Source organism: Pinus tabuliformis, chromosome 6 (genome assembly GCF_031772625.1).
Source record: "Pinus tabuliformis cultivar Carrire ecotype Pingquan chromosome 6, CPIR1, whole genome shotgun sequence".
In the NCBI taxonomy this organism is placed as follows: domain Eukaryota; kingdom Viridiplantae; phylum Streptophyta; class Pinopsida; order Pinales; family Pinaceae; genus Pinus; species Pinus tabuliformis.
This window is the reverse complement of record NC_142292.1, coordinates 1,841,121,717-1,841,146,424: the sequence shown is the minus strand read 5'-3', so window position 1 is coordinate 1,841,146,424 and position 24,708 is coordinate 1,841,121,717. Positions and strand designations below refer to the sequence as shown.

General features: G+C 37.7%; 1 protein-coding gene across 1 annotated transcript in view; it reads right to left on the bottom strand.

Moving 5' to 3' along the window:
* Positions 1–992: 992 nt before the first annotated feature.
* LOC149266365 (protein transport protein SEC23 E-like) overlaps positions 993–24,708 on the bottom strand; it is a 41,223-nt gene continuing 17,507 nt past the window's right edge. Inside the window, exons 5-12 of the mRNA XM_089430448.1 lie at positions 22,125–22,200; positions 21,585–21,760; positions 21,380–21,461; positions 7,451–7,528; positions 6,290–6,451; positions 5,928–6,191; positions 1,893–1,997; positions 993–1,710 (exon numbers count right to left, since the gene is read on the bottom strand). Of these exons, the coding sequence (XP_089286574.1) occupies positions 1,564–1,710; positions 1,893–1,997; positions 5,928–6,191; positions 6,290–6,451; positions 7,451–7,528; positions 21,380–21,461; positions 21,585–21,760; positions 22,125–22,200 (1,090 nt within the window). The 3' untranslated portion in view covers positions 993–1,563. The remainder of the gene's footprint in view (positions 1,711–1,892; positions 1,998–5,927; positions 6,192–6,289; positions 6,452–7,450; positions 7,529–21,379; positions 21,462–21,584; positions 21,761–22,124; positions 22,201–24,708) is intronic.

The window sequence follows — 24,708 nt, the reverse complement described above, 5'->3', positions numbered from 1 at the left end:
AAATTTTGGAAGAAGCAACCCGTGAAATTGGGGAAGAAAATGCGGTCCAGGTTGTTATCAATAATGCCACAAATTTTGTCAAAACTGAAAAGATGATTAAAAAGAGGTACCAAATAATTTATTGTATAGCTCATAAACTTGATTCTAGATCTGTGGAATTACAAAACACAGATACAACATAGAAATATGTTAATATTATCCCTCTATTCTAGACCTATGGAATCATCTCATCAAGCTTCTAGTCCTGGAAAATGCAAAATCCTACTCAAAATACAAATTTTAGGAATTGCAAGGTACAAAAGTCTAATTTATTTTCATTAAAGAAATGTGGAATCACTCGATTAAGCTTCTGCTCCTTGAAAATGCAAAATCCTACGTAAATGACTTTTGGGAATTCAAGTCTGGACGTATACAGTACAATTGTCCAAATTTCACTTGATAGCATTGCAAGTTTCTGGAAATCGTATTCTATATTGGGGTTTTGCAGTGCCAGATTCATAAAGTTGAAACTTAACTTTTCCCAAATTCTTAGGTTTTGTGGAAGGGATAAATTGAGACCTCCTAACAAAAGGGATTTGGCTGCTTGATAAAAAGAAAGGAAACTTAAAATAGACTGGCTGATCACTATTCATGTCCTTAGAAATGCTTGCTTACCTCAAATCCTGTTCAAATCCTAACAACACTATTCTTACACCTTTAGAACTTCATGGTGCTTCCATGTGCACCTCACATGCCTTAAAACACCACGTACTCCATTTCTTTCTTCCAGATATCCAAATAGTATCACGATCAGTGAGCTAACAAGCTTTCAGAAACAGATGGATTATACCCATAACAGGACGAAAAGGCATTTCGAGTACACATTTGAAAAACTAATCAACATACATGTAACATCTGGCCTATATAGTAAACAACGTCACAATGCAAAGTAAAGAAACTATTAACATTAACATAGCATTGAGATTTTGGAACGACTTTCATCAATTCAAAAGAAGGGTGTAAATGTCAAAATGATAATATTCATTCCGTGCATTATTACTTTTGTGCTTCATTTACAGACTAATTATTTCAGGAAGCTCCACTGTAAAATCATTAACTTAGCTCTTTTAAATGGTGACAAGAAAACAATATTGAAGTAAAAGAAGTACCATCAGCTGCTGTTACTCCAATGAACTCTCTCAGAATACAAAATGAAAGATCTAAAGGTTTATGGTTACAAAAATAAATAAACCGATAAAAGAAAAAATCCTACTGAAGTGCCTTTTACTATCACTACAACTGTCAGCATTGAAATATCCTCTCTCGAAGGTGATTTGGATAGGCTTTCACCACATTTGTCATATTCACAAAAAGCTTATGAGCCAATTGAACCCGCATTGCAAACGTTTTATTGCTTACATGGCAGATGCGACTTCTGATTAAAAGAATAATATACCTTTCTTCTTATTCGGCAAATGAAATCACCTAATTGCAGTTTCAATCTGGATCCTTGTAACCAACTCAATGAAAACTGAAAATTGATTGACAGCAGCCACTGTCCTTGCAGAATTTGGTTTACAAATATCAAGATTGCACAGCTAGCCGTTGAAGATGCTCGACAAATACTTGCAAACTCACATCATCTGTGAAGATTATGTCTCCTCCAGGAGGTGCCTCATTAGCCGAGTTATATGTTGCTGATGGATTCAACTTAGCAAGCAAAAAACGTGCCTATACCAAGAAATGCAGTTTTGTTAAAATTTGTAAGAATTATTTCTTCATCTAAAAGATTGTTTACATAAGCATACCCAAGTTCATATCAGAATATGGAAAGGACTAGCAAAAAATTATTTGCTATTGCGAAGGCTGAAGGCATACAACATACAGAGCTCGGGATGAAAGTAGACACATACCTGTGATCCATGTTGATCACAGACAACCAGTCTAGGTACAGGGAATCGTTCCTTGATTATAGCCTGTGCATCATCATGAGGTGCTTGCAACAATTGAGCAAATGCCTGCAAGAAACAGAATGTTAGAGAAGGCACATGTACAAGTATATTAGCAAGTATGGCTTAGTTGCAGCTCTATTACTCAAGATCTATGACTTCTAATTCCTACAAATGAAGTTTGGTTTTAGTACCTAAAGGAAGCATACACAATTTATATACCCCAGCCATCATATCCATGTCAGTTAATAAATGCACAAAGAAAAACCACCAACCCAAAATCTACCCAACAATGAACACTGAAATGGCCAACCAAAAATTAAATGTTGTATCAACTGGGAGGTCAGGTTGGCTTTATTGTAAGCATTACAATCAGCTGGTCAATCTGAGTAATCTGAGAACTTTGTTTATTATTCAAAATAGAAATGATGATCAATCCTTTAGTGAAAACTAGACAAAGGGTGAACCCTGAATATCAGACCCTATAACAGACCACCAAATCTGTATGATAAGTATGCAATCTATTACTCTAGTCTTTTTCTGATAAATTTTATCTATTTAGCCCAAAAAGTGTAGAAGTCGTAACCTTTGAGAAAAGATTTGAAAATAAATATATTCTCATCCTCCTTTCTCATGAACCAATTTTCAGTCTAACCATGATGTAAAGTAATAAATAAAAAAACTGCAAAGTATTACAGCCTAGTTATACCTTTGCCTATCACTTTGACCTTGTTTTATCTAACTTGCTCGAAAGAAGGCAAGGGTCCCATTCGTTGAGTACATTTCAAAGCAATATTTGAGGAGATATATTTATATATATGTTATGTCCTCTACAGCATTATAACATCCTGTGATATGTTGTAATGATGGCTCTTACAGCAAATTACTAAGCTACAGCCCTGTATTGGACGCAATCAAAAATGAGTATGTTTCTATGAAAGCAACAGCAAACACATATGCAAGGACAAAATTGTGTTTACATTGTTCCTTGATTATGAATATGACATAGCCTCAAGGTAAAGGTTATAAGATATTACAATTAGGGTTATTGACAATGTTGCTTTGCTTAAGTTGAAGTTATAAGGAATTATATGTAACACAGTGTTGAAGCTGATTTGGTTGAGAAACCACCTTCTCTCCCTCTTCTTCAGCTTCAGTAATCCTTGTTCTGCTATTGGTAGCATAGCTGTAGGAGCTGCTTAGGCACACTCCCACTTTGTATCAACTCTGGATGTAGCTTTTTTTCCCACTGACCTATTCTTTGTGATCATTCCATGGAACTTAAAAAAATTACCATATCATTATCACTTTCTGTACTCCCTCTACTATTCCCTAAAACAAAGAAAATAATTAAAAATATGATAAAACCAATTCTTCCCTTCTATATTCTGCTTCCAAATCTTTTGTTACAACATTCCTCTACATTAAACAAATTTCTCTAATTTTCTTGGTTAAAGCATCAAATTTAGAACTTTTGACTGTCAGTGGAATTAGGCACGCACAAATACACTATTGCCATAGTGCTTTAGGTATTAAAGAATACTGAAGCAGATGAACTGTTCAACCACTAATATAGTTAATGAGAAACATTGTGTAGCATTAACAAGAATTGAAAAAAATATTATGCAGTATTTTCTATTTTTTTCTTTCTTCAATTTCATCCACCACTTTTCCTGTTGCTATCACCTCTTTTTTCATTCAAATTATCCCAAGTCATAGCCAAGCTGCTGCAATTCCTGGCTACTCCTCCCAATATGTTGTCTGTAAACGGTATCAGACAAAAGGTCTTTATTCATTCAAAACTCATGATCATCACAGCAAACCATTAATTTGTCAGCATCTTTCTTTGGAGCAAACAAAACAGGCGATGCTCATTCATTTTCATTAAATTTGGAGATAATAGCTGCTTCCAATATTAAATCAATTTCTGCATAGTATATTTAGGATTCACCATGTAGGGTGTTTTAACCTTTTATCCTTTCTCCTTACAATTTAATGTGGTATTTTCTGCTTTCAGATGCAACACCCTTTCTAATTTTGTAGAACCATGCAAAGACATTCTTGTATTCTTTTGAGAAATCCATTGGTCCAACCAACAATTCTGGACTCTACTCAATTCCCATTCAGACGTGTCGACGTTCATTATTTGTTCCTAGATTGATATTTTGAGAGGGAGGTTTAAGTCTAAGACATGCACTGCCTTCCCGTAATTTCTGTTCCCAATTGTAAAATAGTAAAATGGTAAAGATAAATTTCTCTCATCCTTTGTTTGCATAGATTCTTCTTTTGTGATTTTTTGTTCTCAATTCCATTACTGTGTGTCCAACAATATATAATCTTTCCTTGCTATATTACTTCTTTTCTTAATTCAGCCAATTCATGGTTCCCTTCTGATCACTTTCTCATTATACTAATCTCATTTAAAAAAATCATCTTTGTCCCTTGTGCCTATTGCACAGTGACGACTTCCTATACTCTCAGCCTTCCTCATCCATGTGTCATCCATACTATATTGTTTGTGCCAGTTAGCACATACAAGATTTACCAAGAATGGTGCTAAAGAGTCTCTTCATTGAATGAAGACTCCTTATTTTTGCTTCATCATTAATTAGTTTTTGTTTTGATTATTTGTCATTCATTGTAATGGTGATCTAGAGGTCCATGTTTTTCACACATATTTGTTGCTTCCTTGCATGGATAGTTCTTAGCAAAATATCCTCAATCTTTCCATATTCAACATTTTCTAGTTGGTATTTCCTTTATATCCTATTTGATACGTCGGTTGTTATAGCGTCTTCTATTATTATTACTACTTTGATGTTGATTATCATACCCATTAAAGACAGAAAGGAAAAGCATAAGTACAGCCTCTCTAGAGTTTGATGGTCATTTGCTCATATACAATGATTGGGTTGCTATACCTCTTGAGTACGTGTTGACATGCAAAAGACATAGGTCAAACCCAAGCAGGCTTAGAGGCCTATGGATCTATATCTTGACCAGGTTTAACAACTCTCCAAATTTATGTGGGCAGCATTTGTAGCTCTCTATGATTAGAAAGTATTTATCCTTGCAAGAGAAGAAGAAAGAGGGAATCCAAATTAGGTCCATGACCAAAAGTAGCAACAGGCATTTTAAAAAGGGCCTATAGGATGTTCAATGAAAGCATATGTCCATTCAGTCTTGATAAGGATGCTCTCAGCATGTGCATGGTCATGAGAAGTCCCATGTGGAGTGAATACCATCTATTTAGCAATACAATTGAGTGAATCCAGCTTCACCTAGCCCACAATCTCTTCTATTTAGCAAGTTTGGTCCCCATATTCTGGCTGTCCTACCAAATTTCCACACATGATAACAATCTTGACCTTGCCACCCAATAAACAGCTTTTGTAAAGTATCGATTCAGTACAGTTACTTAGTTATGACACATTAGAACATTTATTTCTAATTGCAGGACCATTTTCTCATTGTTATCTCATCTGCTTCGCCTTCCATATATTTTGTGGTTTATTATCTGCCAAGAGGGAGTTTCCTTGGTTTTTTTCATAACACTAGGTTCCCATTTGAGGTTCTGTGTTTTTTTCTATTTCTATCTATGTCTAATCATTTCTGTTAACTTGCCATCTTGACACCATCTGTATTTAAAGATTTAAACCTCTTACAAATATTAATTGAAGTCCCAATCTATCGTCAATTTTCCCACCCAATAAAGCTAGCTTCACCATGTTGAGAGTTTGCTGCCGTAGGATGTGATCAGGTAAGAAAACCCTACGTATTGTAAAAATATACATATCCCATTCACAATCTCGCAGAAGCTTTCGATATTTGTTTGTAATCTCAAAAGCTATAAAATTATAATTTTAATTTACTGATTATCTAAACAACAAATCATGCTTTAAGGTTCTAGGAAGAAATGCAATCAAAAAGTTAACAACGAAAAGGAGAACTGAATAAGTATGCTGCACTGCCTAAATCATTAGACTCTCGAAATCTTACCTGATGCTCTGGTTGGTTATGATAGCCCATGTTGCGCCACTGAGCAATAGTCATACCATGAAAGACAACAACGCTGAAGTAGGCATCCAGCAAAAGTATACGATCTGCTGAAATAGAAGCCACATCTAGCAGTGCTGGCTCAGGAGGTGCATTGAAAGAATAAGAAATCAGCGATGGCTGGATCATAACTACAGAATTGTTGACATTCTCCCTATTCAGTAACATGCGGAAGTAAGCTGTCTCATCTGGGCTATTATTAAAAACCTGCACTAGCACCAAGGATTTATCTTAAACTCAAAGAGTAGATTCTGTCACCTCAAACATGCATCCTATTGCAACTCAAAGCAGACAGCTAATATTACCTGTACAAACTGAGAACGTCTAAGATTGAATATGAATTGTGGCAATATCGCAAAACTTGAGTTCAAGCTGAATGAAGAGACATCATCCTTTCGGTAATCACCAAATCTCGAACACACACGAATTAAACACCTGTCTAACCATCTTGTTGCATTAAACTCTTCCTGCCATGAATAAACAAAAAAGTGAGTTATAAGTACATGAAATTGCCAGTGAAAAATTCACCAGATGACAAATTCTTCTAAAACATTGATAAACATAAACAGAAGATTGCAATACTACAAAGAATGCTACAGATTGCATCAATCATATCTTAAATGCACAACAAGCTAATGTGCTAGGGCTAGGAACTTATATCATTTTTCTGGAATGAATTTACATCACATACAAAAAGCCTCAGATATTCAAGTAATGATAGCCTTCTATCTCTAGCCACACCATGACTTTGGTCGGAATTTAGGAGTAGTTAATACAAATAAAATTGCTTTGCAATCCCAACGGTTAGCTCAGTTGATTCAAACTGACTGTTTCAAGGTGGAGTTCACAATCAGGTCTCCCGTTCTAATCACACTGAATCCATCTGTGTTACCAGCCACCATTGTGGCTGGCAGTCGAGCTGCCCTCCATCTGGATATTCCAGGGAAATAGGGAGGGCTAAACGAGGTTTTCCTTGGAATTTGACAGCTAATTGCTATGTGCAAAAACAATTATTTGAACTATATTAAGTTGCCTCCACATCTTGGAGTAACGTACAACTGCGGTTTGACGTATTTTTGATGCAATTTGTAGGTATGATTTCAAGGTAAAGCATTCAGGAGTCAAAACTGTTTTCTTTGGGCGCATATTAGTGCCATATTATCATTTTTGAATTTCCCATTTTCTCTTTTACATTTTTTTGATCTAACTTATCAATTTTGAATTCCTTCCTGTTTTTCATTCTCGAAGCATAAGTTTCCTTATTTCAAATTTTTGCTTTGTCACAAAAGCAGCTTTTCCATGTTTCAAAAAAGCATTACACACAAAGTAATCTCTGCTCAAAAGTTCTACCCTTCTACTTTCCAGGAGCCAAAGATTCCCGAGTTGCCAACCTCCTGCAAAAGCATCCTCATTACCTTTCCATGACAAAAATAACATCTTAAATCCAGACAACAAAAGAATCATACCTCTGTCTCCATTTTAAAAGAAGCTTGCCTAGCCATCACAACAGCAGCAGTCTCCTGGTCAAATCCTGCTACAAGTTCCTGCAATAGAACACAATATGCTCAGATCATAGTCTTCAAATTTAAATTTGATGTCTGGTTCCATAATTTTTTCCCACGGATCTTACCATAATTCTTAAAACATTAATTCCAGAATCCAAAGTCTACTCAACGAACTTTTACCACTTAAATTCAGTTATACATCAAAATCAGACATATTTCTATATTAATGGATATTATTTAATCAACTAGAATTTCATCTAATCAAATTCCAAATATTGTTTTTAACTTTTTCCTACAAAATACTCCAGAGATGTTTTGGTTAATTTAACAAACGCTTCAAGGAGGAATGTAGCGAGCCAATTTAACAAGGACACGGGAACCTAATGTGCAAGATGGAACTAAGTATCTTTACTGAGAACATCTTAGCCTTCACAAAAATGAGTCTCGTATGTATAGTGGTGGCCTTCTAAACTCTCATAGCCAATGTACCCTTCTAAACCATCAGCAATGCTACACTTGATTTGACCATGGGACCACACAAAAGCACACAGCCATAATTACACCGTCACATATAAAGCATACTTAATTGGCAGATAACTACAAAGAATGATGGATGATATATTAAAAACTACTTGAGATCCACCACAGCTCTAAACACCATTTAACTTCCATTTCAGAACTCTTATCCAAATCAACTATCAGAACTATATCTGTCAGTACATCACAAGCACTTCTAGAAAAGATAACTCCTATATCTTTCACTTTTGTATGTTCATCTTATAGGATATTTACGTCTCCTTATGGCAAGGCTCTTACCTGGCAGGTTCTGCAGAAAAAATAAATTTGGGCCCAGGTTGGTGTCATTTATGCTAATAAGCAGAGTAAACAATAGGCCACTTACTCCCGAATTGTTCATTCTCCAAAAATGTCTAGAAAGTTGGAAGCATTACAGGGTCAAGGAATGTATGGGAATGAGGAAGTACTGAAGAAACATTCAAGTCTTGATATACAAACAAGGATACAAAAGGGAGACTCATCACCTCAAATATGCAATCCAGTGTCTAAATATACTAAATGCAAGCCCACAGGTTGAGGAAAAACCACAAGGACAGGGAATAAAAGAAGTCATACATAAGAGCATTCCTTAGGCATACTTTGATGGTGCCTCTCAAGGCATCTCCCAAAAGGAGGTTCAGGAGGGGGGATTTGTATTTCCCCTCCAATCACATGATAACCGTCAAAGCTGGGATAGGGCAGGAAACTAACAATTACTGTGAATTGATAGCTATCAAATTAACCCTACAGGTGGCTCAAGAATATGGTGTTACACATTTCTAATTTTTTGGAGATTCACTGCAGGTTATTCAATGGTTATGACAGGAAGCATCACTCAGAAATTTCACCTTACAATTACTTGTTGATGATATATAATGGAAAATGACATCCATCCCGCACATTTCTTTGTCTCATACACAGTTATCAGAACCTAAACATTCATCGCACTAGTCAACTTAACAATCTAAACCAGACTGGAACTGGCAAGAAACCGATTGATCAAAAAATACATAAAATATTCAAATTTTGCTAAAAAAATTATATTCATGTGCAACTATATGAATCCAAACCCCTACACACAAATATGTGAAGTTTCTCATTTATATAGCAAGTAATGGTGCACATAACCAAAATACCGCCAAGTGCAATACATCTTTGGATCTAAATACATCAAAAAAAGGCTCTAAATGGGCTTTAGCGTCCAAAACTAAGCATAGTACTAATGAGTAACTGTAGTCTAGAGTCTAGACTTTATACTAACATCTGATCGTATGGTAGAATCATCAGAATCCACATCCTCTTCATCCTCAAGATGACTGGACTCTACAATGGGATTCCAGCATGATTCCCCTAACCCTGAAGGTAGTGGTACGCAGCCAATATTCAGACCCTCTGGCTACAGAAGTAGGTCCAAGTCCATCAAAGAAAGGTCTTTCTGGTGCCTAACTATCCACGACCCACTCAAAAACATCCCAAAAAAATTAAAAATAGTCCCTTGAAACAGCTCCAAATATGCACAAGAAAATTAGTCCAAAAACTCTTCAACTCAGCCCTTCAAACAAGTAAAATCTGCAAGAGAGAAGCCCTCTTTAGGTGCTTGTTCAAGAGGAGGAAGCAATATGATGGATAAACACCTGTTTTTAGAGAGATTCCAGCGCATTTGCATGAGCTAATGGCAGGTTTTTAAAGAGGCTGAACGAATCAAAAAAGTGTGCAGCTGGAAGTTCAACTGAGCACAATTTTTGTAGGTAGACCGAACAAGAGGGGGACCAAGACTTGCTTGAGGTTGAGGCCAAGGTGTCCCACGAGGTTGGAGAGGCCAAGAGGGTTGAGGCCGAGTTTGCAGAGTGGTGCCGCAAGTGAGGGATGCCAAGATGGTTGAGGCCGCATTAGTGGAGTAGACAAGCAGCTTGAGGAGGGCCAAACTTGTGACAGACAGCCAACAAAATGCAAGACAATTTTCTAGAAATCGATTTTGTCAAGTTCTATCCACTGTAGTTTCTGTGTATTTTAAAATTTAGCGGGCCATTTTCCCTGGCAAGGGAGCCAACATTCAGACCCTCTGGCTACGGAAGTAGGTCCAAGTCCATCAAAGAAAGGTCTTTCTGGTGCCTAACTATCCACGACCCACTCAAAAACATCCCAAAAAAATTTAAAAATAGTCCCTTGAAGCAGCTCCAAATATGCACAAGAAAATTAGTCCAAAAACTCTTCAACTCAGCCCTTCAAACACGTAAAATCTGCAAGAGAGAAGTCCTCTTTAGGTGCTTGTTCAAGAGGAGCAAGCAATATGATGGATACACAACTGTTTTAGAGAGATTCCAGCGCATTTGCATGAGCTAATGGCAGGTTTTTAAAGAGGCTGAAGAAATCAAAAAAGTGTGCAGCTGAAAGTTCAACTGAGCACAATTTTTGTAGGTGGACTGAACAAGAGGGGGACCAAGACTTGCTTGAGGTTGAGGCCAAGGTGTCCCGCGAGCTTGGAGAGACCAAGAGGGTTGAGGCCAAGATTGCAGAGTGGTGCCGTGAATGAGCGATGCCAAGATGGTTGAGACCGCACTAGTGGAGGAGACAGACAGCCATCAAAATGCAAGACAAATTTTTAGAAATCGATTTTGTCAAGTTCTATTCACTGTAGTTTCTGTGTATTTTAAAATTTAGAGGGCCATTTTCCCTGGCAAGGGAGCCCTTAAATTTTCCAAGAAGAATTTAATGAAAAAAAAAATTGGAGCATAAAATTTTGCTATTTGTGTGTGATTTTTCCTGAGTATTTCCACCGCAACAATATTGAGTCAAAAGTACAAAAGTATCTGTTTTGTAGTTTTTTTGAATTTATTTACTGCAAAAAAATAATTTGCTGGGTGAAATATTTTATGGGGATAAAATAGCTGCAAGGAAACAAAAATCCAAAACTGGTACTTAGAAATTTACATTGTATCAGAACACTAGAAACTCTGAGAGAAAAGGAAGAGCAGTAGCACAAGGGTTTGCAGCTGCAGATTTTTATTCTTCAGCTGAAGGGTTTTGTGGTTGAAGAATTGATCTAGGAGAATGACTTCTACTGAGTTGACGTTTGAAGACCAACTATAAAGGGCATTTAATTTCAGACCATGGAATGACAGAATTTCACTGATTCTCATGAAAAACAGCCCATGGGAATTCGTTGATACTGACATACAACCTCCTTCGCATGCTACAACACAGACTGCCCACAATCTGAAGGATGTGAAAGCTAGATGCATCATCTTGGACACTGTGAAGTGTTGAAAAATAATGTGCAATGGATACAAGCACTATTTCAGAACTATGGTAATTACATGTGAATATATATTATAGTTTTTTAATCTTCATCAAGCAATCACACTTCAAAAATTCAACCAATAACCCTGAAAGGAAAGTAGAGATCACAATGTTGCAAACTTAGGATATGTGAGATCATGTGTAAGAGAGAGAGTGATGTGAATGATAAGTGAATGTATAAAATGAGAAGTTTCAAGTCTATTTTGAACTCAGGATACCCAAGGGACACGTTTCTTTGTAAGTCAGATCACGTCTCTTTGTAAATTAAACTCTAGTAAGTCTGCAAATTTACATTTTTACTCATATTTGTTAAAATGTTGAAGAACACGTAAATAATGGTGGGTAGTAACTCCTGGTAAGTATATTTATTTACATCTTGTTCCTTATCCCATATTTTACGCAAATACTTGCTTAAATTATGGTGGGTAGTAACTTATGGTAAATATGTTATTTACGTGAGTATGAGCTATTTTCAAGGATCTTAATTTTAGGTGGTTTTGTTGATTTCCTTTCTTTTAATTTAAAATTTAATTTTCTTTCATGTTTTTACATAGTATTATAAATACATCAAGGATTATGAAGACCGACCATAGCTACATTCTTCAACATTCCCTCTTAGCTAGGGAGGTATTAATAACGATTATCCAAATATTTTCTTTATACATGATCTTTCTGAAAAGAAAGGTAAATCTCATCAACATCATCAATAGGTACCACAACCTAGGTTAGCACTCCTAACCAATGGTACTCACTCAACTAGTCAACATGATCCAGTGGACGCCTCACCTCATGGCAATCTGACTAGTTCAGGGTTGCCATCACTCGTGGTCAAACCCTAGGGAAACCTATATCCCAAATCCAAAGGCCTCACTCTAGGCCATGATGTTGAAGAGGCACCACTCCATTAGTGTTCGGGACTCAGAGACCATTCTCTCTATAATGTTTTGTCCCTCATGCTATCTCACCAAGGCACCCACTCTATTGAGTGTCTTGGCCTTAGGGACCCTTCTCTCTAGAATGTTTGTCCCTCATGCTATCTCACCAAGGCACCCACTCTATTGAGTGTTCGGACCTCAGAAACCATTCTCTCTAGAATGTTCGTCCCTCGTGTTATCTCGCCAAGGCGCCCACTCTATTGAGTGTCCAAGCCTCAAGGACCATTTTCTCTCGAATGTTCATCCCTTGTGCTATCTCAACAAGGCACCCACTCTATTGAGTGTTTGGGCATCAAGGACCATTCTCTCTAGAATGTTCGTCTCTCACCAACAATCTGGGCTATGCTCTTGTTGTTACTAACAGTTTGAGCCATGCTCCTATTGTCCATCAACAATCCAAGTCATGCTCTTGTTTTCATCAACAATTTGAGTGATGACCCTATTGTCCATCAACAATCTGGACCATGCTCCTGTTGTCACCAACAGTCCGAGCCATGCTCCTGTTGTCACTAATAGTCCGAGCCATGCCCTTGTTGTCCATCAATAGTTCAGGCCATGCTCATGTTGCCAACAACAATCCAAGTCATGCCCCTGTTGTCCATCAAAAGTCCAAGCCATGCTCCTATTGTCACCAACAATCTGAGCCATGCCCTATTGTCCATCAACAATCTGGGCCATACTCCTGTTATCACCAACAATCTGAGCCATGCTCCTGTTGTCACTGATAGTCCAAGCCATGCCCCTGTTGTCACCAACAATCTGAGCCATGCTCCTGTTGTCACTGACAGTCCAAGCCATGCCCCTGTTGTCACCAACAATCTGAGCCATGTTCCTGTTGTCACTGACAGTCCAAGCCATGCCCCTGTTGTCCACCCATCAACAGTCAAGGCCATGCTCTTGTTGTCCACACAACAACAATCAAGGCCATGCTCCTGTTGTCACCAACAATCCAAGCCATGACCCTGTTGATGTCACATCAATGCTCCCTTTCATTGATAAAGGAGTTCTCCACTATTCCTAAGCTTATCTCTGAAGTATACAAACTTCGCCCGACACAAAAGCTTTGTGAGAATGTTAGTCGTTTGCTCATCAATGGAGATGTACTAAAGCTTTCTTGCTTCCTTTTGCACCATGTCACGAATGTAGTGATACTTGATACCAATTTTCTTTGACTTACCATGCAACTTTGACTATCACAAAATATCATGGTCGATTCCAACACCTGATCGACCAATCTAGAGAGTAGCTTCTGAAGTCATACTCCCTCATAGCATGCCAATCAAGTTGCATTACCATGCTTCTACAGTACTAAGTGCAACAAAGGTTTGCTTCCTGCTCTTCCTTGATATCATAGCAAAACACAAGCTAAAACATACACCAGATGTACTCTTCTTGTCATCCACACTCCCTGCCCAGTCAAAGTCTGTATATCCCTACAATTGTATCTCACCATTCGAAGCATATCTCAAACAGTGGTTAACAGTAACATGAAAATATCTCAATTTATGCTTTGTTGCAATCCAATGCTCATGTCTGGAACTGACTCAAGGTGTCTACCGCAAAGCAAATATCTGGGCTAGTATTTACCAAATACTTCAATGATCCAATCAACTTTTGGTACATGGACAGATCCACCAAGTAAGACACGAAATCTCTCAGCTTTCTCAAGTTCGTCAACATAGGAGTTGCCATAGACTTGCACTCCATCATGCCAAACTTCTGAAGGATCTTGATGACATATTTTCCTTATCCAAGAAGGATTTCACCAGGGTTCTACTAGAATTCCAACCCCAAATAGTAATGCATCAAGCCAAATTCAAAAGCCAACTCCCTTTTACACTATGCAATAAGATGCTCTATAGTGGTCAAGAACAAATCATTAACATATAGTAGCAATATCACCAACGCACCTTTTACAACCTTGATATAAAGATTTGGATCAGCAGCATTTTTTAGAGAAACCGTGTCTTGTCAGATATCCATCAATTCTATAATACCAAGCTCTCGGAACTTGTTTTAGTCCATACAAGGCCTTCTTTAATCTGGCAACTAGGACAAGGACTTCATCATAGTCTTCTCCCTATTTCTGGGAGAATCTTCTATTCTCTCATCTCTAGTCACAGACAAGCATATTTCAAATTTGCTTATCTACCTGCTCCCTCTTAATCTCAAATCTTCAAATCTCAATTATGGGATAAATCCTTTTGTCACAAGATTTGCTTCGTTCTTCCACTTCTCCCTCTGTTGCCAGAGCCATTGGAAACCTTCAACACGTATTTGTAATCCTCATTAGGAGGCCATGGAAGAACAACTTTTGAGAAGAATGTTAGCTCCCTCTTGATCTTGGCCTTCTTGCATCAACTTCATCCACAATGTCATCATGATGTCATATCTTCCTTGCATGAACTAAGATTTCTATCTACAACGGAAACAACCAATTCAAGGTTTCGGTGCTTACTAGGGTTTACAAACCCTAGATTTTCAATTTCAAAATCAAATATCATAATCCTTGAGTCACCATGCCCTTTCAAATATCCAACATTGTCAACCATCAATCAAGAGAATCCAATGATGATGTGCATTCTCTAAATCATTGAAGCAATAGTAATTTGTTCATAAGAGTTTGGCCTCCATTTCAATTTACAAAGAATAACTTCATCATTCTTAAATAGTAGATAGAAGATATCTTTCCTGGCATCAATACTTTCAATCTGAGCAAAGGTCACAAACTTTCCTTATGTGGTTGTGATCTGATCCACAGATTGCATAATAGAGGTGTCATTACTCTAAAGCATTACCTTTACGATTCTTCTTGTAGGTTTGAATTCCCATGACTAATTCAACATCGGGTAGCATCAATTCTTCATTTAGACATGTTCATGATGTTCATAAGGATAATTCGAGGTGATATATCAGTCCAAACTAATACATTTTCCTAATGCCTTCCAAAACTTCACAAAAGGATGACTTTGCTAGATCCTTGTGAGATTAAGGAACTCGATTCAAGATTAAGACAAGTATCATAAACACCAGCATCACAATTTTCCAGGTCAACCCTTTTGACCTATAACAATCATGGCATCCACTCAATACTTATGGTACAACATCAATATCAACTAGTCATCATGATCCAGTCAGCACCTCAACCTCATGGTACCAGACTAGTGATTGGAGGCAAAGACGATAATATATACTCATCATGACCGATCTTATGAAGTTCACTGTAGAGCAAGATGGAGTGTACAAGGGATTTTCACTTGGCAAGTATACCAATGTTGCATTTCCAAGCAACGAGAGAAAGTCCAAGGGTGTGTTAGACTTGATACATTCAAATATGTGTAGCCCCATGTCACCGGAATCTATGATGGGGTATTGTTATTATGTGATATTCCTAGACAATTTCTCCAAAAGGACTTGGATATACTTCCTAAAGGCCAAGAATGTGGCCTTCAATGGTTCCCGGAGTTTAAGGCTCTTGTGGAGAACTAGACGAGGAAGATTAAGGTCCTCAGATTGGAGAATGGGGGTGAGTATACCTCCAATGGTTTCAAGAATTTTTGTAACGAATACAAATTAAAAAGGAGCTAACAATGCCATATAATCTACAGCAAAATGGAGTGGTAAAAAGGAAAAACAAGGCTATCATCAATGCAGCCAATGCTATATTCATGATCAAGATTTGCCTATGTTTTTCGTGGGAAGAGGTGTGCAACGCTGTTGTCTATTTGCAAAATAAGTGCCCTCATACGATTTTGAAGGATAAGACCCCTGAGTAGGATTTCACAGGAGTGAAACCAAAGATGAGCCACCTTCACATCTTTTGTAGTCTAATTTATATACAAGGACCTTCAGAAAAGAGGACTTAAGTTGGAGCCCTCAATGGAGAAGGACATTTTTGTCGGATACAACAAGACTTCAAAAGCCTAAAGGGTCTACATTCTAGTACAGAGTAAAACAACAGTCAACAAGGATGTCAAATTCAAAGAAGGTGGGGCCCTTAGGAGGTCACATGGATCAGATATAGTAGTGGTAGAGGAATGGGAGTGAGAGGCTCTAACAACTGAGGGGCCAATACCACCAACAATAGGAACACAATCTTCTAATCATGATGAGGTAGTAAGATATTCCTTCGAGCTCTATCAAGAGGAGACCAAGATGGGAAAGCAGACATTAAGAGATGTTAGGGAGCATGTGGAGGCTCCTAGAAACACTTTCGGGGAGAGTAGATCACTAAGGAGATTTTCCAATTACATGGCCTTAATCAGTAGCATCAATGAGTCTAAGTCTTCTACTTTTGAGGAGGTAGAAAACTAGCAAGTTTGGAGGGATGCCATGGCGGAGGAGAATAACTCCATCATGAAGAATGATGTCTAGGAGATTGTTAATGTCCGAACAAGAATAAGGGCAAGGGAAAGGCACCTATGGTTGAATTTGCACAAATGGATGAGTTGGCCACCAGGTTTGAGAAGGAATTATCATTGGTGTCTTGTCTTTTTGTCACCATTACATGTAGGGTGTGGTTCGTGAATAGTGGAGCATCTCGTCACATGACGCGATCTTGAGATCTCTTCCCCAGTATGGGAAAGAAGCACAGAGACTTGCATGTGGAGCTTGGTGACAATGCCAAGTGTGCAGTAGAGAGTGAGGAAACCATACAGTTTTAATGGATTCCAAGATTCCAATAGAGGTGAATAAGGTGATGTATATACCAGGGTTTGAGAAGAATTTACTCTATATCGGCCATGGAGGATAAGGTTATGAAGTCAACTTTACAAACGGACAAATATTTAACAGGCCGAGAGGATCTAATCCTAGCAAGAGGAGAGTGATTAGAGGCAAAGACAATAATATATACTCGTTGAGAGGGCAACTAATACAAGCCCTAGTGCATGACAATGACAACCTGTATGAATTATGGCACAAGAGGATGGATCAATGACAACATGTATCAGCTATGGCACAAGAGAATGGTCAATGACAACCTATATGAGCTATGGCACAAGAGGATGGGTCACTTGCATTATAGTGCTTTACCATTGTTACAAAAGATGGTGACCGATCTTTTGAAGTTCACTGTAGAGCAAGATGGAGTGTACAAGGGATTTTCACTTGGCCAAAGATGGAGTGTACAAGGGATTTTCACTTGGCAAGTATACCAATGTTGCATTTCCAAGCAACGAGAGAAAGTCCAGGGGTGTGTTAGACTTGAGACATTCAGATATGTGTAGTCCCGTGTCACCTAAACCTATGATGGGGTATTGTTATTATGTGATATTCATAGACGATTTCTCCAAAAGGACTTGGATATACTTCTTGAAGGCCAAGAATGAGGCCTTCAATCGTTCCAGGAGTTTAAGGTTCTTGTGGAGAACAAGACAAGGAATATTAAGGTCCTCAAATTGGAGAATGGGGGTGAGTATACCACCAATGGTTTCAAGAATTTTTGCAACGAATACAAATTAAAAAGGAGCTAACAATGCCATCAATGGCCCTTTTTTGTCGGATACAACGAGACATCAAAAGCCTACAGGGTCTATATTCTAGTACAGAGTAAAACAACAGTCAACAAGGATGTCAAATTCAAAGAAGGTGGGGCCCTTAGGAGGTCACAAGGATCAGATATAGTAGTGGTAGAGGATTGGGAGTGATAGGCTCCAACAACTGATGGGCCAATACCACCAACAATAGGGACACAATCTTCTAACCATGATGAGGTAGTAAGATTTTCCTTCGAGCTCTATCAAGAGGAGACCAAGATGGGAAAGTGGACATTAAGAGATGTTGGGGAGCATGAGGGCACTCCTAGAAACACTTTCAGAGAGAGTAGATCACTAAGGAGATTTTTCAATTACATGGCCTTAATGAGTAGCATCAATGAGTCTAAGCCTTCTACTTTTGAGGAGGTAGCAAACCAGCAAGTTTGGAGGGATGCCATGGCGGAGGAAAATAACTCCATCATGAAGAATGATGTCTAGGATTTTGTTTCGAGGCCTGAGGGGAAACCAATGGTCACTTCTAGATGCATCTATAAGATCAAACATGCAATAAATGGCAGCGTCGTGAAGCATAAAGCGAAGTTCATGGCAAGAGGATTCCCCAAAAGGGAGGAGTACAATAAGAGGAGACTTTTGCCCCTTTCACCAAATATGCCTCTATCAGGGCATTTATTACCATTGCTTCAAAGATGGAGAGGAATATACATCAAATGGAAGTGAAGACTACCTTCCTCAATGGCATCAGTATATTGAGAAACCTTAGGGATTTGAGATGCATGCGAGGGAGTCCCATGTATGCAAGTTTAAGAAGGCATTGTACAAACTTAAGCAGGCACCTCAAGCATGTGACTAAAGGATTGATGAGTACTTGCTAGGCTTAGGCTTCACCAAGGCAAGGCAAGTATGCGATTGATATCTTAAAGTGGTTTGGGATGGAGGATTGCAAGCCTATGTCAACATCCATGAGGAAGCTTACTTCTTCTAAGAGTGAGTTGATGGATCCCACATTGTACAAGCAACTGATAGGGTCCTTGATGTATCTGGTTAACACTAGGCCAAATGTTTGTTTTGTTGTGAACACCCTAGCCAATTTATGGTGGACCCTAGGAAGATACATTGGGTGGCAACTAAACATGTGCTCAAATACTTAAGATGTAGAGTGGAGTATGGACTCAAGTATATCATAGGTGGTGGAGTGCAGTTCCAAAGCTACACAAATTCAGATTGGGTTAGGAGTGCAGTAGATAGGAAGAGTACTTTAGGTCGTTGTTTCAACTTGTGGTCAACTATAATCTCATGGTTCAACAAGAGGAAGCACTCAATAGCACTTAGCTTAGCAGAGGTTGAGTGCATGGCTGCGAGGCTGGTGAGTTATGAGGCATATGACTTCGTAAAATGCTCACAAGTTTATTTGGTCTTGATATGGGGCTCACAGTGATTCATTGCAACAATGAAAGTTGCATTAACCTTTCAAAAAATAGAGTGTCTCATGACAAGTCCAAACATATAGAGATCAGATACCACTTCATCAGAGACAGGGTCTAGAGAGGTGATGTGAAATTGCAGTACATATCCATAGATGAGCAGACGACAAACATTCACACCAAGCCCCTGGTGAAGGGCAAGTTTGTGTTCTACAAGGACAAGTTGGGGGTGGTGGAGAATCCCTTCCTTGCTAAGAAGTAATGTTGATTTTTATAGCCTCAAATGGTCTTCAAAATAGGCTAATTGTCTTAGCATACAAGAGAGAAGTTCTCTTTAGGTGCATGTTTGAGAGGAGCAAGTAATATGATTTATTTCCTAAGTTTTAACATAGGAAAGGCACATTAATTAATTTAATTAATTAAAATTGACTAATTGAGCAAATTTCTTTCTCAAGATAAATAATTTAATTAATTAAACGACTTAAATCTAATCTCAACCACTGATCTAAAAGGGTTAGCATTTAAACCTAGTTGTTTATCACTTTGCAGAGGATTAGCAGAGGGTTAGGGATTTTGCTCAATTTGAAATTATAAAAGGAGAGGATGGAGACAATTGTTTTCGAAAATATTCTAGCAGATTTGCATGAGCTAATTGCATGTTTGTAAATACACTACAGAAATCATAAAAGTATGCAGCTAAGAGTTCAAGTGAGGACAATAATTGCAGGTGGAGTGCACAAGACGAGGGCCAAGATTTGCTTGAGTTTGAGACCGAGGTGTGCCATGAGGTTGGAGAGGCTGAGGGTTGAGGTTGCACTAGTGGAGGAGCCGAGCAGCTTCAAAAGGGCCAAACTTGTGAGAATCAGAAAGCAAAGTGCAGGACAAATTTCTAGGGGCCGATTTTGCCAGGTTCTATTAGCTGTATTTTCTATGTATTTCAAAGAGCCATTTTCCTAGGTAAGGGATCTCTTAATTTCTCTAACAAGAATTCAATGAGAAGAAATTTGGAGGGAAAAATATTTGTTATTTGTGTGGGATTTTTTGAGTATTTCCACTGCAAAATTATTGAGTTAAAACTACCAGAGTATTTCTGTTTTGTAGTTTTCAGAAATTATTTACTGCAAAAAAAAAAATTGTTGTGTAAAATATTTTCTAGAGATAAAATAGCTGCAAAGAAACAAAAATATGAAACTCGTACTTAGAAATTAACAAAAACTGCCCTACAAATAGCTCTCCAAAACCACCCAAAAAATTCAGCTCAAGAATTCCAAATAGTTCAAACAAACTGTGTCAGTAAAATGGACATGGGGGGTCCTTTTTAATAGCTTTAGTAGGGCCCTAGGGTTAGGAATTTTGCCTGCCCTTTAAGTTATTGTTTTTTCAATAAAAAATTAAGGTTTGGTAGTACTAGCCACGCCATACAGAACCATATCAAACTGGCCAATTCAGTGCTTTAAGGTTGGTTCTGTACGAAATTGGCCTTAAGTGACGCACTGAACCAGACCAATATGGCACTGAAACCAGTCAAACCAACCACCAAATCCAGTTCGGTTTCGATAACTCTAATCTTTGCAATGATGTATTCTTGTATTTTAAAGTCATTAGCAGTCATATTTCTTTGTTGTTACAGCTCACAGTTTAGTGATGGTGAAGAGTTTTCAGATCCTCCATTTATAGATATAATCTATGTCTTTGTAAGTTAAGAAATGGTTTTTCTTTTTGTTTAGCTCAAAGATATGAAAGCATGTATGCAGAGCTGCTTGCTTCATCAGGCTACAAGCACTTTTGAATCCCTTGAGGCATCAAGTCAAAAAATATTTTTTCTTTTTTAATTTAGCTCAATGATATGGAAGGCATGTATACAGAGCTGCTTGCTCCATGAGGCTACAAAGCACTTTTGAAAACCTTGAGACATATGACAACATAATTTTTTTATAACTAAAATTTATGGACCTTTTTCCTTGGAGAGAACAGATATTTACGAGTCAAATGGTTTCTTTAATCTTGACCATTCTAAATTATGTAACAACTCTTCTGTCTCTTCTATGCCACTCTATCCAAATTTCAAACGTACCTATCATTTAAGGAAATATGGTAGTTTACACTCATGCAGAACAGCATTTGAGAAAATAATATAGTTTACAATTATGTATATAATCACATTAAAGAATTGTGCCAAACCTCAGTAGTTGCACTGCCGTCCACCCATGTCCTTGTAATTGTTGTAACCCGGAGCCTCATGTGGCCATCAGAATGCTGGTAACTGCATACAAAAGTATTTGCAACATCATGATGAAATTCTTTCCATAATTATTTTATTTGACACAGCCAACGACGCAGAACTGAGAAAAAAAAAAGCAATTTCAATGGACAGAAAACAACGTACTGTGTTAGAAACTGGATAAAAAGCTGCTGATTGGCAGCCTGTAATGCTGCGCTAGAACGTTCACTTGGTGCAACATCAAAAAATATCGTCAAGGAAGTATTTTTATCAAGTCCACACATCTTCCATGAAGTTGTATTGCCCTGACCAATCACAATGTCTGCGCAAGATGGCCCTTTCTGCAAAATTATCCATGTAAATGGCATTATTAACTGAGAGAATGAATATTTCAAAATAGAACTATATAGGTTAGGTTACTTTGTCAATGCTCTGTTAATTAATACTACTTTAATGAAAAAGTAATCTAATTAAAATATATTAAAAGATGAAATCAGGGTTCCAATTCCAAAGACCTTAAAATGTTTACTGGAAGATAAGACAAGAGAGGGTATTTATTGGGACCCAAACTTGATGAATCTAAGAATTACCTCAGTTTATCATGTATTTGAACATTAGCTAAGTATCATATAAAACAAGCACATCTTCTGAAACAACAGAAATAATACATCAATGATAGAAAGGCAAAAGTGAGCAAGTATAAACCTTTTCCAAAGATGAACAAGGTCCTATAATACCTTGAATCTTTACATCCTTGGAACAATTTACTTCAAAGGTGCCACTGCAATAAACATAGTATGTCAGCTTTAATTTAGCACAAATTTTCTTACTTACACAATTAACAATTACAAACACATGGGTATGAGAGATTTAAATTTTAAAGATGTGATTTTGTTAAAAAAAAAAAGAAAAAAAAAAACTATATTAGCATAAATGATTAGTCATGCCAAAAATGCATGTATATATATATAATAGAATAGCACCGACAACTAGTATTGATCACAAGCTGAATAAAAGATATCATCAAATTCCCATTCTAAATCATTATAGTAAGCCTCCAACTCTTCAGACACATTATTTCAACACAATCAATGACAAATTATAAACATCACACAGGTGTGCCAGATTAAAAGCAATTAAAAAGATGAAAAAAATAGTATTAGCACAGATAATGTCATGTTAAAAAAAGCAAAAAAAATATTATGAACAAAATAGCAATGACACCTGGTGCTGATCACTGAACATTGCTTGGTGCAAATCATGTTAATGACTTGATGTACTGTGAGTGTCTTACATCTATAGATCTGGCTGTGATACGTACATCAAATGTTATTAATAAGGTGACTCTTCCTGGCAATTATCAAGTGTGTGCTCTACCACAAAGCTAATAGCACATTTGCATGACTGTCCTGCTATACCAAAAGCAAGAGAAGCCCTGTCCCTCTCTTTCTCTTCTGACCTTAAGCGGATATAAAAGCTCATTAATTAAGTCCTACATCATTGTCCCCTCCTAGCTTAAGCTTTAAATGTGGCACACTCTTATGCCTCCAAATTCCTGATTCCATTGTCATAGGCAGAACAAACAGGTCAACCTGAACAATAAGATTAAGGACTACCCACTATTTGGTGAAAATGCTGAGGTTTAGGCTCAACCCCTCTACCTCAAGAAGCCCCTAAAGCAAAAGAAGTATGCTGGATAACACTAGTAACTATTCACAGCAAACAGGTAGAAGCCAAAACATCTACAGACGTAAAGGCAACAAAGCTCTGCCAACCAAGGGAGTAATATGACTAAAATGAAATAGTCCTTGGGCTCCACTACGAAGTAACAAGGAAGCCACCCTGAGCTCTTAATCCACAGGCCATCGTAGCCTTCTCCTAGGCATACCAAATGACTTACCCCTTATTAGAACACTCAATGGAAATCCTCTCAGCAGGAACTGCAAAGCAATGACTCTACAATTTTATGATCAAGGCCACTAACACGATCTCCAAAACCAGTTCAAGGCTTTGCAAAAACTACACAAGGAGGGCATGTGCATAGAAACCCTCACTCAGACTTGTCGATGGAAGTAGTCTACTGCAATGTTCAGAAACCCTAAAGGAAAATCATGATTAGATGGGTTCCGAACCTATTGGTTTTCTAGACACTATTTACTTGTGGGAAGTTATTAGGTTTGAGGCTACAGAATGTCCCGAGACAACTGACAAACTGATAATATTGCATGTTAGCCTTATGTTAGAAAAATTGGAGAACAACATGGCCATCTTGACCAAACAGCCAAACACTGGTGTTATGTTAGCCTTCTACTACTGAAATGACTAAGGACCAGCTTAGAATCAAACCAGGTTGGCATGTAAAAGACATTTAATGTTACAACTAACAAACAGTTTGTGTCCCTGTTGTCTTGCCAATTGCCCATCAGACTCTTTCTACATGCTCCTAATTTCTATCTTTCCCAAAAGAGATTAATGAAGCATGTGTTAGAAGTTTAGAGGAATACCTATAAACCACCAAAACTTCCCCTCTATAGTTCTCGACTCTCAACCTACATTCCTTCAAGCAATTTTTACTATCTGAAATGATTTTATAATTTCACTGAAGCATCTTCATCTCCATATAATTCCTGACTTGATATCTCCCCTTATCATAATTGGCAACAAAACAAAGGTTGAGTCCATATGATCACAGAACCACCCCATATAATAATTATGGTTATTAAAGGTTGAGACCTATAGAACATGCGTCTCTTCCTTGGAGGTCACAGGTTCAAAACCAGAGGGGTAGAACTTGTACATGTTGAATGATTAATATTGGACCACTTGAATTAGGCTCAAAGAGTCAGCGTCCCCCTAGAGTGGGACTAGTTAGTTTTTGTAGCATTGGATGTGTTCTAGCCACGAAATTTGGTGGAGAGGCTAAAATACATGAGATCTCCAAGACCCATAAATCGTTTCTGGAAATTCCACCTAGAAGTGACTTAATTAGATTATTAACCAATTTTTTTAATGTTTCCTAAGTCTAAACTTAGGAAAACTGGTTAATTAATCATTATTAATTCATTCAAGGTGAGAATCATCTAGAAATTCAGACGGATCGATTCCAAGATGATCCTAGCCATCGATTAAGTTTTAATCTTGGCCCTTGGTGCTCCAAAAGTGGATTATAAGAGGAAGTCGATAGGCACTTGGAGAACACACTTGAGAACACCAGAAATCCGATTTTTTTGACATATAGATTTCCAGAGTAGCAGCAACCAACTGTCGGAGAGCCAGAGATTGAAACAGT